This window comes from Danio rerio, chromosome 22, assembly GCF_052040795.2.
Source record: "Danio rerio strain M-AB ecotype USA chromosome 22, GRCz13ab, whole genome shotgun sequence".
In the NCBI taxonomy this organism is placed as follows: Eukaryota; Metazoa; Chordata; class Actinopteri; order Cypriniformes; family Danionidae; genus Danio; species Danio rerio.
This window is the reverse complement of record NC_141042.1, coordinates 11,704,300-11,720,206: the sequence shown is the minus strand read 5'-3', so window position 1 is coordinate 11,720,206 and position 15,907 is coordinate 11,704,300. Positions and strand designations below refer to the sequence as shown.

The following is a 15,907-nucleotide window of genomic DNA, read 5'->3' as shown; positions in this document are numbered from 1 at the left end:
CTGAGAAAAAAACATTCTAATGCTAAAAAAACATGTGATTATGCTTTCTGGAAGTGAGATAGTTTCATGGATCTCAATATGGGTGGGAAAAAAGTAACCTAAACAAAATGAAAATATCTGCTGTGTACATGCATGCATATGTATTTAAATAGCCTTCTTACCATGCTTTGAATGAGGAATCTATTTCTCTGCTAGTTCTCAACAGATTTGCTGGTCGTCACCATCCCATAAGGACAATTTTCTGTTGGAGAAAAAAAAGAACTGCTTACACATCATGGAGATCTTAAGGGTAAAAAAAATTACCACATTCTATTATTTATTCATTTACCGCTTTCAGTTCAGGGTAAACACAATGAACCACAGTGGAAATGAACCTTGATCACTGAGCAGAGAAATTGTCATACTGCTGCTCGCATAAACAGAGAAAATGAGAAATGACCTCTTCTTCGAGAGGCCTTGGCCTTCTTCTCAACCTCCACATGCCTCCGTCTCGACGACTGGTCACCAGGCCACATGCCTTGTTATCTCAGAGCAAGTGCTCTGATAAGGAATCCCTCTGCGTTCTGTACTCGTAACAGAGCAACGCAAAGAGGGGAGTGAGTGAGTTAGGAGGGGTGGTCATTATTACAGCGTAGAAAGCAGCTATCAAAATTCACCCCTCCCCCCAAATACTGCCGCCCAGCCCCACGGCTTGGCAAGACATAACAGCGGATCTTTGTTGAGTAGGCGAGCTGTGCCTCTGTTATTGATGGCTCTACAGACCCCAGATTTCAATAACGCAGACCCAGAGCTTATCTGGAGACATGGCCACAGTCACTGCTATTGAAGGAGTGAGACAGCTTGCCCTCTGTCATCAATCAAACCAACCTACACACACACACATACACACACACACAAATACAAATGTGCATGCATCACTTCCATTGCAACCTGACTGGCACAACAACTTCAATGCATAAGCAAAATGGATTAATGCAGTCACCAAAAAGCAATAGGCCTATATGCACAAAAAAGTGAAGCGAATGTTGCATTCCTATTCGTGCCAAGCACCCTCTTCCATTTACAAGCCAAGTTGAATTATTGTTCTATAACTACACCAGCATTAAGCTGCCATTAAACTTAATAAACGTAAATTCTGCCCTGTTCCCGGAGCGTGTGCCTCCCTTCCCCCATCCTCCCCTGCTTTCAAAGCCTTAATCCGACCCTGCCATGGGGAGCGCAGCAGAAACCCACTCGCCTCGGCCATTCAGTCACGTTCTCTGCGCTCTCATTTTCCGTCCCCTCAGTGACCCGCTCTTTCATTGCGCCAGCGGGGGCGAGGACATTATGCATTTGAGGGGCGCTTCGGTAAGAGGGGTACTCGCCCCCCACGGAGGAAAGAAACCTCCGCTCTCAAAGACATCAATCACAAGCCAAGCGCGCTCGGTGCTTTGTCTGCCATTTAATGCAGGTGAGCCAACGCTGAACCGAACTACACGGGCTGTTTTAACTTTGTTTCTAATCACATTGGCTTTTAAACTAAACAAAAGACTACACAAAGGTTAAACTTCACTACGTGTTTTACGTTCTTTGCATGCGCCATAATTAAATGCTTAAAGTTGGAAGGTAATTGGTTTGTAGTTCCTGTCATCACGCTGCTGTAATTTTGCGGCGCAGAATTCAAAACTAATACATTGTATACATATTTAATTGTCTACAATACTAAAACAAAATCATCACGAACAAAAACGTTTTACTAAGAATATAAATAACTCGCTTGCCATTGTAGACAATTTAAAACGAATTAAAACAAACTAATTTTAAAAATAAACTCAAACTCCAAAAATAAACTTGCATTTGGTTTTTAATATGCTAGCAAGAAGGCCCAAGCATATTAAGGATTGCAAATAAAACGAATTATTTTCAATGCATGTCTAGCAGTTTGCTTATATAGCACGCAGAGGCCAAGGGCGCTCTACCCGGCGTGAACGCAGTTGCATCAGGTCGGTGTTGACAGAAGAACACGAGATGATGTTATAAAGTGTGTGGAGCATGAAAGAGAGTGTTAAATGTTTAGCTCCTGAGGTGTGAGTTTTTGCAGTACGGGCTCAAGTGTAGGACGGCCGCTGAGATCTCCAGCTAGAAGCCCTAGAGGCCCGCCGTCAGCTCTCCAACTGTGTGGCAGATCGCCAAGTCTATCGTCCGCCGCACCGGCACTCTCTACAGCTCTTAAAGTGGCAGTAAAATGTTTTATAATATCCGTAAGCGGGAGATAAAAACAAAGCCGAATGAAAGGGGAAACACAAGGGTAAAGACAAAGGCTTTTCAAGGGAAAAGAATCGGGTCTATACTGAAACGTACCGCAACTTCCACGATTTATGAAAAGAAGGCATTCATATTAGGCATGAGATATTTTCATTAAAGCGCGCCGTTTCAATGAGAACTGCTCTGCCTGTGAAAGGTATGGGCTTATCTTTATTGCATTCAGCCTAAAGCGTCCAATGTCTAACTAAATATGAACGTGTCATGCTCCAAGTTGCTCCAGGTGAAATATAAGTCCACGTTACTGACACCAAGCATAAATCATCATAGATTGTAATTCACTTTTGCTGTCCACCTTAATTTTAAAAATATATAAATGTAAATAGGAAAATTTAACACTATGAATTTTAAAACTTAATGACAAAACTTGACTTATTCATTCAACTTGATAAACTTCTAAAATAGTCTAAAATTCGGACAATTAAACAATTTTCAAGCATGGTGCAGCTGGAATACTGTTCCGAATTTAAGTAGAATAAAATAGGAAGTTTTTTGTTAATAAAATAATTATTAATAAATATTATTAAAATCAGCCTATATAGCTAAAAACCGCAAGTCTATATGTGGTCTTATTTTAAACCAATAAAACGTATGGATGGATGGATGGATGGATGGGATTTGTGTGCCTAATGAACCCTTTTTATGTGCGTAACAAAGGCACATTCAAAAGTTACCAAAACCGTATAAAGTGACCTTCACATTACAAAAAAGGGACATTACACCTGTTCGCCAATATTATATGACAGAGCTATAGGTCTATAGCAGGTTCAGCCTCCCAAACATTTAACTATAACAATTATAATTAGCAAATAATTTTGTTAAAAGGCTCAAATCAACATCATTCGCATACCTCAACACAAACCAAAACTTTTTGTTATATGCGCACGAGCATTGGCCGGTCTATGGGCACAAAATGACAAGAGAAAACATTGTGAGGGAAGGGCGCGGATATTTTAGAAAAAAAAGTGATTATTTGCCTGCAGACTTTCAGCTGCGAGAAGCGATACGAATTGCTGCGAGCCCCACGCGCTGGCAGCGCACACATTCCGCGCGCGGCCCCCGCAGCCATTCTTTCTCCCTCTCTCACCTCTCCGTCTGCCTCGTGCGCTGCGCTGCTTTGAAATGGTGGGTTGCGTGCATGCACTCCAGAGACTTCAGCGCTGGCCCTCTTCCTCTGTCTTTTCTCTCGTGCTAGCAAATACAAATCGATACGAATTGCATTCTCTATGATTTTTAGCTTTGGAGTTGAGGCTCGAAAACGCTGCTTATTCGGAACCGGGTCCGTTTTAACCCGTGCATTATTTTCTGTTCAAATGCACAGTGTTTATTGCGCTAATATTCATAATGTGGATCAAGGGCGCTCACATTCAGCGCAACCAGTGTAGTGCGATTACACCTTGTTGTGCATTAATAACACTGATTACTCAGTCAGATGGTCAATGCATTAAAGCGATAGTTCACCCACAAATGTAAATGTAGCCTCGCTATTTACTCAACCTCAAGCGGTTCCAAGAGTTTCTTTATTCTGTAGAAATTATTTTTAGAACGATTAGAGGCTGAAAACAATCTAAACGTTGACGTACAAAGGAAAACAAATATTTTGGAAGTCATTTGTAAGAGGGTTTTAGCTTTCTTCAAAATATCCTCTTCAAAAAGTCAAAGGTTTGAAACTATGAGAAATTATGACTTGTGAACTATAGTTTATTAAGAATATATGCAAATAAACCAGGAACTGTAACTTTCTCATAAGGCTCTAAAGATTTAATTGATTTGTTATTGATTGATTGTTCGAGATGCAACGTGTGAATAAGAGCTGCAATTCGTATCTCCCCAAATATTTAAAAAGTCCTTAAAGTGGTGAATTTTAGCTCGTATATCATTATTTAATATAAGTGTTAGGCCCTAGATGACAAATTCTGTCCATGTCAATAAGAGACAATGTGAGAAATCAGATCAAACATTTTAAAAGTCTAAAATTAAGTGTGAAATGTGTGGATGGAGCCACAAGTGTTTTAATTTATCTTTTATTATTTCTAAAGCATTGCCTCTTCAGGGTGTGCGGTTTTGTTTTAATTGAGAGCGGTTTTATCATGTCTCGTTCGTCTGATGACTTTGCAGCTCATTGCGTGGTTAATCGTTCAACTATAGGCTACTATCCACCACGGTAAAGAGAGCAGGCACTGACTTGTTTATTAAAGGACTGGTAGGTTAAATGGTTTGCGCAAGGACTTTGGGAGAAAGGTAGCTAATTTTCTTGAGGATGTTGCTCAAACTGGAACCTTAATTGGCATTTCCAAACGATATCTTGATTATCGTGAATACAATGGCATTGGATCAAGAATTCGATCTTTTAACGTGCTAGAAAAGAGAAAGAACGCAAAGAAAACAATGCATCTATGGGTAGGCGTCGCTCCGGGAGCGCGCAGCGATCCGTGCACGCCGGGGCTCCTGCTGCGGCACAAAAGCTCGGTGAAGCGAAGAGAAGAGCTCTCCTGTTTCAGCGCGAGCCGTCCCGTGGGACCGCTCGGACCGAGAAGAAACTTCAATCAAACCGTGACGTCTCCAGCGGGAGCCAAACTCCGAAATCCGATCCGAGCGCATCCCTCCACCCTCACACGAACTAAACGCTGGCGAATGAAACCAAACGGACTGCCAAGACGAAAGCAAACTTTGGCAATCGAATTTAGTAAAGATAGCAACCCTGTGAGTATGTCTGCTCACTGATAGTCAAGTGTTAAATACCAAAAATATTTAGATTTGGCCCAATTTGTTTTTTTGAATGCGACGTGAAAAAGTGGGATCATGGGCTTATCCCTGAAACAAGCTAAACTCAAACTATTATAGCTGAAAAAACAAGTTTGTAAGATACGACCTACAAAACAAAAGCAATAAATTATAAGCCTTTTCACCCAAAGAATGTTTTGATTCTACGTAAAAGGTTGTGCTAGAACAAAACAACCATTATTATTTTACTCAAAGCACACATTCCTTGTTCATACAGCCTCGGCGAATATGCACCAAAGAGCCATCTAAAACATTGACCGCAGTGCGCTGGTCTCTATAATGCCCTATATCATATGACTTCCCCGTAACCTCTAATGCAGCCAGACTCTGTCATGTGGCTCATTTTCGGTGGTCTCATTTCTGCCAGATTCCTTGCCAACATCAATCACTTGAAATATTCTGTGAACTGTGGCACCGGTTTAACTCAGGCCATGACTTGTCGGTCTAAATTCCACCCGCGGGTATGTATAGAGCATTACAATACGGGGCAGACATGTCACACTTTCTCTCTTGCAAATCTGACGCTGACATCGGAATAGGCTGGTCTGTCTCCAGCAGACAGGCTCCGTGGGTGAGGAGAGCATGCAGGCGTGAGCTCACACTGAGCTGACGGGCTATAAATAAACAAACCCGGAGAGCTGGGGGTCTCGGCAGGGCGAGTCGGGGAGTGGACCAAATAAACGATGGAAAACAGCCGGTGTTACTTGCCAGTTGCCACGAACTTTAATGGCATTTACACAAACCTAATATGATTTCACATACGCATGACTGTGTAGCTTTTAAAGATTGTCCGACATTTGAGACAAAAATCCAATATATGGAAGCTTGATTGGGTTGTATTGAAAAGATTAGGACAAATAACGAGCAGATTGTTGGCTTTTATATTACATTAAATATAATCAGTTCCACTCTATAAAGTTCTCAATGTGTGATTTGGCACAAAGTATTAAACACTTACTTAACAGACCATGTCAGTGTGTGAATATACACTAGTTAGAATAGAAAATTTGATATGATATGAAGTGCTTTAAAATATTTAATAGTTTTTGTTTCTGAAATAAATATGATTTTACTTTGTGTTCTTATAGCCTCATATTTAGTTGATTTTCGTTTTAAATTCGCCTTAAACTTGCATAGGCCTACACTGTAAAAACATAAATATGATCAATCAGTCCTGTCCGAATAAGTTTTTAGGTCATTGTAACTTATTAAAATAACTAACTTAATTTTATAAGTTATGCAAGTTGTTTTAAGTCAGTTTAATCTATGTTCAATGGACTGATAAGGTTAATTTGATTCAGCTTGAAAATTTAAGCCAACCAGGATTTTTTTTCTAAGGGTAAAAAACAAACTGATCTAAAAACATAAAAATATCCTAAATAACTACTTTTATCGTTAAGTCAATTTGGCTCTTATTAGGAACCAAGGGGTTGAAAAAACACAAAGAATGTGTAGCAATATGCGTCAATTTGAAATGCACTTTTAAAAATTGACAGTATGATTGAGTCACGCTGAAACACTGATGCCAAAAATCTGCGGTAGTCGTTTAGGCAAGCCTATGAAAATATGGATGGATCCAGGGCTTTCTTTCCACCAGGATTCATACGGATACGCTCTGACATGTTTGATTAATAGCGTCCACAGCGCTTTAATTATGCAGAATAGCACGTCGCAACCATTTAGAAACGAGACTCCAGTGAAAAATTAACCCACGGGTTTGACTAAAAAAAAAGCAGGCCAGTAACTAAAGGGGCCCAAGTTTGCCTTGGTGAAAGTAACATAACGAACAACCACCAGCAAAGTGTTCAGATGTTGTCTGAACTCTTTAGATATACTAATTAGTGATTAAAGTGACTTAAACTGCACCCATTAAGTCAGGCTGGATAAAACTGGTGTTAGGTGTCTTATTCAAGGCAGAGTGATAATGGTTCATGGATCAGCCCTTGTGCGATGTAAACTATACAGACTTTCGGACATCGCGACTCCTTCACGGCTGAGATGCTCATAAGGTTTTCCCAACAAGGGTGCGCCAGCATACGCTGCGTAATGGGTGGAATACAGCTAGCCTACTAAGTGAAGAAAAAAATCTGAATATCTCTCTTAAATGTCTAAACAGCCGAGCCAGTCGAGGACAAAGAGATTTCTCAAACTTCAAGGTTTTGTGACAGATTATACACAGAACTGTCAGTGTCTGCTTAGCTGGCCAAGTCATTTCCCCCGTTCGGGACAAGACCAGACAGCGAAGAACTTTGAGCACAAGGTCGCGAAGTGTCTCGTCAACAACATTAACAAAAGGAGGGCAGTGTCTCCACAAAGCGGTCATGTTGAAGAACACTGCGCTTTAAAGTCTAGCACGAGACCCCGTAGTAAACCCTTATTATATTATATGAATACAAAAGCTTCTGATATCCATCATTTCGCTCCCCTCACAAAGCACAGTGGATAAAAGAAATCGAGGTGACCTCCAAACGTATGTATACATGTTTGGAGGTCACACGCATTGCTTTATTTCGAACCTTAGTAAAAAAAACGCAAGAAATGGTTTATTGGAAATTTCATGAGGTTGGAAACCGTCATATAAAAGGGCGAGGCTCGCGCAATCAATAGCGCTCGCGGTGTATCCCGATCGGAAAAAGAAAGTCCACGCGCCACCGTGAGCGCGTGCTCGCTTCATTTCTGGCATCTTATTACTCAACAAGAGAAAATTAACACACGTGAATTTCACAGAAACCCACAGTTCCACAAATCTACGATGCATTTTCGCTTTGAATAGCCTGTGATGCACAATCCACAAAGGTCAGCAAATAAAAAGGAAAGTCCCGTAACCTGGGAAATGTTTTTGTAGCAAATAAAGACAGCCCATAGATTGACAGAACCATTAAAATGTTCAGTTTAGTAAACTGAGAGCGATTTCTAATGTTTGCACACAAACTCAAACAACCAACAAGACATGTCAACAACGACAAGATCGTGACACCAGTCAGCACAGAGGCGATGTTGAAAACTTATCAACCAACGCAAGTTTCAAACAGAGATGTTACATATCAAACAATATGTGGGATGTTCTAATCATGATACATGATTAATCATTATACATAATTAGATAGGCATCGAAAACGAACCCTCTTTAGCTTTACCAAAGGTCCGCACGAAACTAATCGCCCGTACTTGCCAATAGGACAATGTAACGGAACAAACATAAGCAGGTAAGTCATGGAAAACATCAATAATTAAGCCTGAACTGTTCTTACCTTAATGCTGTGATTCTTGATGTTCATTGAGTTGCACGAAATGTACTTGAGCTCCTCTTGAAATGCAAGTTTTCACTCTTTTAGTTTTTCAGACGTTCAAAGATTCCCGTTAAAACAAAGACGAGCAGATGCTCCTGTTGAAAGCTGCATTACTCTGTAACCTAAAACTCAGGTCAATCTAGTACCGCGAGTGTTCTCTTTGTTTCATATGAAGTCCGTCAGAAGTTCAAAGTATCTCCGGACTTGCCGAATACGAATATCCACTCCGCGAAAAACTGTGAACGCGTTTGGGAGATCCATATACATCCATGCAGACGCAGAACGTAATTCCTTTGATTCGGATGAGCAGGGTGGCTTCGACACGAATCGCGTGAATGCACAGGTGGCGAAAGATCCCCGGGGCTCGGGTTGAACTGAACTCAGTCTGTTATATGACGCCTCGCAGCGCCATGTTGGGCTTGCAAGACAACGAGCGATCGAGAGCCACGCCGCGAGAACGGCAGCAGTGTGTTTGCTCGTGTGTGCACGGGCCGGTCCTCACACGCACATTTAAGGACCATTTGCCATCTAAACCGCCACACGAGTTCCCCGCTCTCTCTTTACTCTCCCGGGTACGATTGCGGTAAATTTTCTGTTTCTTTGTCCCGGTTCCGATACGCGATATCCCTGGCGCGCTCAGTGTTCGCGCGACTGCTGCTTGTGTGTGTGCGCGCGTCTCTCCTAAGCGCGTGCAGCGGGGAATGAAAGCTGAGCGCAAGACGCCTGTCTCTCTCTAGCTCTCTCTCTCTCTCCAGCTCTCTCTCTCTCTCTCTTACCCAGAAGGCCAGTCGGGGGAACAACCGCAATTACCATAAACCCAGTAGGCTGCGCTCTCTCTGTACGACTCGATGCGCCCGTGTAGAATACAGCGAGAGGGGGGTGTTTCGCACAGCGTACGGGCTCCGTAAACAAAATTAATCGGCAGTGCCGCTGAGAGGCTTCTGGAAAACCACAAAACGGTATTTTTGGCTTATGATATAAAGCGAGAAGGAGGTGAAAGATAGATTTATGGGCTGTTCAAAAATCCTATGGATGGCATAAAGTGATATGAATGTAACTTTTTTTTAAGTAGAACAAATTTCAATGATTATTTTCAAAGGGAAACAGATTAAAATCAATCAATAAATAAATAAAATATTTATCTTAAAAAATTAGAAACCATTTTTTAAACATACAAAAATAAATAAATAAAAAATTGCAAAAAGAAAAAAAAAATATATATATATATATATATATATATATATATATATATATATATATATATATATATATATATATATATATATATATATACTGCTTACACAAATGTATGGTGCAGTTCATGGCTTTTTTATGGAAAGTACAATTGTGGCTGACCTTTTGTTGTCCAAAAGACATTATTTATTAGCGTATGATCAGAATTGCACGTGCATAAACAAACTGCAGAAAAAATGACGCTGACCTTTTTGGGGCCTGTAATTATGAAGCTAAAGCCAAAGTTTGATTTTAAAAGATCACAGCAAGCAAAATTTAGGCTAAAATGATAGATAAATAAATGGCTAAATGTCATGGAGAAAGTTTCTTATGTTTCATGACAGTTTTACAAAAAAAAAAAAAATCTTTATGTAACATTTAAATGTCATTTGGGGTTTTGAAAATGATGAACTTTTTAAAAAGTACCCAAAACATTTAAATAATTGTTTTTGACGATTTCAATAATATGGGATATTTATCTGCAGAGATTATTTCCACAACCCTGATGATAAGATTAGGCTATACAAATACAACACAGAGAAACGTCACACTTGTTGTTTAGATAAAACGTTCGGAAAACATTTAATTTTAAAAAACCAAGAACGTTACAGAAAATATTTATACAACTAGAATGCTCCTAAACATGGCCAAACTGCCTGGTGTTCGTGGCCATTCTGCGCGAGAGGCTGTTTTTGTCGCGCAGAGAAGAGGAGCGGGATAATCGCGCGAGCTGCGTGTGTAACAGGATTGCTCGGGGCTTTGACGGAGGATGTATTGGCCACCGCCTGACGGGCAAACCCTTCCCCCACACACAAGCATCATCCCCGGGGGAGTCGACCTGGAGGTCACAGCGCTGGGGAACGCGCTTAAAGAGCTCGGGAACGTGCTCAGAGTCCTATATTCACACAGCCAGCGCTTCGCGTTTCAGCAAAATTAGAGAATGTAGGCCTGGTTGGTGTAGTGTACATTTCAAAGGGTTGCACAGCTCTTTTATGATGTAGACCTGTTCATTTATTTTAGTAGGCTTACCAGCTTTGTTACTCTACACACAGAAATAAAGTTTAGACCTATTTATTGTTTTGAAGTAGAGTTTTATTGTGTTTGAAATATTTATTAAAAAAATATTTATTTTTGGAATATGAATTATTATACAAAATGGAACTTAAAATACATAATCCAAAAATATTTTACTGATCGATGGCTAGCCTATATTTTGTCGACTCAAATAAAAGTCTAAATATACCGTGTTGTGGCATAGCCATTTTGAATCACTATTTTTGAAAATGTGTAAAAAATAATAAAATAACTTATTTTTAATCTAATTGATCTCGGACAATTTATATGAGATGCATTATAATGTGGGAGAAATGTTTTCCGGTAGCAAAAAAGGCCCACATTCAATCCAAACATACTATTTGAAGACTATAAATGTATAATTCTGAAGAGATAAGACAACGATATCTACTGATAAGAAACAGATACTGCATCTTTGAGAGCAAAGCTCAAAACGTGAGATCAGTTGCGCATACACGGACATCGAAACACCAATCGGACACCACAAAAATAAATCCCGAAATAAACAGACCATTAGGCCCAATTTAACACGGAGAGGGCCTTATAGGATATAAGAATTCTACAGCTGACACAAACGCTCCCCATTCATCAAAATCTAAATAAATAAGAGGCGAGTGTGGTGGGCTTTTGTATTGTTGTTTAATCTGATCTCGTCAAGGCCGCCCAAACCTTCCCCCATCCAGCCTTCATTTATACATGCATGGGGTCTCTCTCTCCCCCGTCCCACCCTCTCCAGAGCTCCATTGTGTTCAGTGCCCGAGGCGCTGCGCTCCGCGTTTTCCCCGAGAATAAAGAGACGGAGGAAGGGGAAGAGACGACTGAGTGCCATCAGCGCCGGTGTTAATGTCCGCTCATCGAGACTTTGTCACTTCCAGGCGTGATCTGTCATTCAAAGCCATCAGAGCAGCGTAGAACCGGCCGAGTCACTTCTGCGCTTAAAACATAACTGCCCCAAAATAAACGCATGTTGTCGGCTGTTTAACCCTTTTCGTGATTGAATAGGCCAAATTTTAAAGTGTTTAAAACCGTGCCGTGCACAAAAATAGGCCTAAGCCATATACAAATATAGAGAAACATTAAAAACCTATGACAACGGTGAAATAGCTCGCTACAATGTGCATTTAGTCTTTAAAATAAAGTAAAATACATTAATAAATGCTGTAAAAATGTTGAAAACAGAAGTGTTGGCACGTAAACCTTTAAAAATAAACAAACAGCCTAAACGGATAAATAAATAAAAATACAAAGTCTACTTTAAAAAAAACACAGTTAATAATCGAATAAATACGTGAATATTAAATTGAGATCCAAAATAAAAACTGAAAAATATATACATTTATAAGCAATTAAATAAATAAATAAAGCAACAGGCAATTAAATAATTCAGCAAACTGAAAAGACACTCATATCTAGCTACAATATTATATAAAATAAAAATGTTATTATAATTATATATAATTTTTATTTATTAAATATATAATAATCCAAATTTTTACCAAACTATTGATGACATTGTTATTGATATACTGATTTATGTTAGTAATTTACTTTTATAAATGCTTGTTTTTTTATTCAAAATACATTGAAAAAATCATTTATAAAAATATACAAAAATTCTTATAATATATAGGCCTATTTTAAGGGAATAACAATAAACCCATGAATATATATACCTATTTTTAGAATTAATAATATAATAATAGTCTAATTAGAAATAATTAACACGAAAATTTAAATTAATATTTAATTTTTTATTTAAAAATTGATAATTAAAAAGACATTTTGTGTAGGTCACGTTGAGTATAACTACTAAATAATAGTAACAAGTATTAAAAAAGATATTAACAGCTTATATTTTTAAAAATACTTTTTTAAAACAATAAACTTATCTAGCCTATCAACAAAGCGCGTTTCTCTATCTAATTAATAATTGACAAGCTCAGACCGATGAAGCAGAACTCAGCCAGACTTGAGCTGCGTTGCCCTGTCAGGGTCATTGTGTCCCGTTGGGTGGCCGATGGCTGGGTCACTCTAATTGTCTGCTATTGAATTACCTAATGGAATGTGAAAATCAGAGGAGGCGTGTCACGGGGTCGCGCACAGCAGTCACCGCGGCGGCGCGCTTCAGTCCCGCGGCTCTGCGCGAGAACGGACCTCAGACGCGACAATAAAAACATCTAAACACAAACCCTGGAGAGGAGGAACGGGCTGCGTTTGAATAGATCATGTTTAATGGATTATATTGTAGATCTGATGTTTGATCTTGAACGAAACTGCAACGCAGCAGAAGTCTATATAGGTCAAGGTTTTTGAAAAAAGTTTGACTTATAGTTTCAGATCCTGTAAGTTTGTGATAAGATTTTGAAAGTATGCATTTTTCTAAATGAAAACAAATAAATTAACTAATTAATAAACTTAAATAAATAAATAAATAATCTTTTAACAAAAACAAACTATGGTACAGGGAAAATAGTTGTCTTGCAAAAATGAACGCTTAAATAAAGTTAATGTTTTATAGGCATATACCAACCTAACTTTATATATATACCATCTCTTATGTACAACAAAAACAAACTATATGCTATTGCATAAAAAGTTAATGTTAAGATATATATTGATTAATGACTATATTTCAAGATCGTGGGCTTCCTACAATATATCCTGTCTGACCTGTTTCTACATTTAATCTATTTACCAAAAACATCTGATTCATTATTAATGCATGCTTAAAGTTACTCAGATTAATCATACGTTCAGGGTTTTTTTACTTCCACTTTTAGCCTAACTTTATTTTCAAAACATTATTAAAAATCGTCTCTTTGCGATAATGATTTATTTTGAAATATCATGACTCATATTGGGCTTCTCTGTCGAGCATATGGCGATGGTCTGATCTTGAAAGCACGTGTAAAGTCATCTTTCAGCTGCGGCTGGTAAATGATCGCTGCCACGCGGAGATAAACACGATCGGCCAGTGACGGAACAAGAGCTCCTCCAAGTGGACAAAGGCAACATTACAACAACAACAACAAGGTTTAAGGGGGCTTGGAAAAAGCAAGGCTATTATTGTTTGTTTGCTTGCATTCAATTAACATGTTAATATGTATTTTTTTTCAAGATTTAGAAATTGCAAGGCTAAACAGTGTTTGTATTTGTATATACTAGGGTAGGTTGGTCTACGTTGTCCATTCAAGCATTGGCATATCTTTGTTTACAAGTCTATATTGGGTTTACTCCCATTATATCTCCAGAATTACATTTATTTAAAAAAGCCTGTCCTTATTTATGATGTTCAGTCACAGAATATTTATTTACTGTCAGTTCCTAAAATGTGGACTGAGATGGGGGGGAAAAGGACTTTTAAATACGCAGCACCTTTTGCGTGGAATAATCAACAAAGTTTAAAAATAGTTTTCACTAAATGCTTTTAAAAACAGTCTAAATGATTTAGAACTTGAAGCACAGGCTTGCAGATGTTTTGAATAGTTTGTGTGTCAATGTGTGATTCATGTTAACGCTTAATTGTTTTTTGTTTGTTAGACCCATGTGACATGTAAAAGAGATTTTTAATCTCATGTGTCTTTCCTGGTAAAATAAAGGTAAAATAAAGGTTAAATTCATTCATTTTCTTGTCGGCTTAGTCCCTTTATTAATCTGGGGTCGCCACAGCGGAATGAACTGCCAACTCATCCAGCAAGTTTTCACACAGCGGATGCCCTTCCAGCCGCAACCCATCTCTGGGAAACATCCACACACACATTCACACACACACTACAGACAATTTAGCCTACCCAATTCACCTGTACCGCATGTCTTTGGACTGTGGGGGAAACCGGAGCACCCGGAGGAAACCCACGCAAAGGCAGGGAGAAGTTCGAACCGAGGTTCGAACCAGCGACCTTCTTGCTGTGAGACGACAGCACTACCTACTGCGCCACTGCCTTGCCCTAAAACAAAGATTATAATAATAATATAAAATTCTGTGTGGAGTTTAAGAAATGATTTTGAATAGATTAAATCTAAATGTTATACAGAATTCTATTTTATTATATTAATATACCTCAAAATGACTTAAATGGTTTAATCTAACATCATTTGTACAGCTAAAAAGTAAGATGTAATTTAGCATAGTAACTTATCGCTTATTCTGTAAACACGTTACTTTTATTAAAAAAAACTAAATATAATACATATTAAAAGTGTGAAATTAGTCAAATAAAATATTAAATAAAATATTAAATATACAAACACAAAAGTAAATATAAATAAATATAAATTAAACATTATAATAAAAATACTGTTTTCTAAGTGCAAAAAAAAAAAAAAAAAAAATATATATATATATATATATATATATATATATACACACACACACACACACACACACACACACACACACACACACATATATCAACATATAACAGGAGTACTTCAACGCTATATATTTTCCCCCCAATTTCTATTTAACGGAGAGACTTTTTCAACACATTTCTAAACATAATAATTTTAATAACTCATTTCTAATAGCTGACTTATCTTTGCCATGATGACAGTAATTAATATTTTATGGATATTTTTCAAGACACTTCTATACAGCTTAAAGTGATATTTAAAGGCTTAACTAGGTTAATTAGGCAGGTTAGGGTAATTAGGCAAGTCATTGTATAACGATGGTTTGTTCTGTAGACTATCGAAAAAAATATATAGATAAAAGGGGCTAATAATTTTGTCCTTAAATGGCTTTTAAAAAATAAAAAATAGCTTTTTATTCTAGCCGAAATAAAACAAATAAGACTTTTTTCCAGAAGAAAAAATATTATCAGACTTACTGTGAACATTTCCTTGCTCTTTTAAACATTGTTTGGGAAATATTAAAAAAAAAACAATCAAAAGGGGGTTTAATAATTTTGACTACAACTGTGTGTTTATATTCATTTAAAAAATAAATTAAAAAGAGAACAATTTATTAATTGAATCTTAGATTAGAAGTAATAATACATTTACAAAAACTATATTGAAATAAATTGTTGGACAAACGTTGTATATGTGAAGGGGAAAACTTAATTTATCCTTATAATTAGCAGAAATTATGATTTTGGGGTACCTTCAAAATATAATCTTTGGAATGGGGTCTGCAGTATGCTATTATTTAATTAAACATACAATTACTGCAAATTACGATTTTAAAAGTTACCTGAAAGGTCAAGGCAGTCTTGTAGACGGGA

The 15,907-nt window shown here is 37.9% G+C and overlaps 1 protein-coding gene across 9 annotated transcripts in view; it reads right to left on the bottom strand.

Moving 5' to 3' along the window:
* The window catches only part of bcor (BCL6 corepressor), a 63,762-nt gene that overhangs the window by 47,435 nt on the left and 420 nt on the right, over window positions 1-15,907 (bottom strand). For 4 of the 9 annotated variants that reach the window (XR_015521095.1, XR_015521096.1, XR_015521097.1 and 1 more), the window contains exons 1-2: window positions 8,337-9,078; window positions 162-241 (exon numbers count right to left, since the gene is read on the bottom strand). Coding sequence is in view for 6 of the 9 variants with exons in the window: in XM_087302516.1 (XP_087158642.1) it covers window positions 162-164 (3 nt within the window). In the remaining 3 variants the exon portion in view is untranslated. 9 annotated transcript variants of the gene reach the window in all.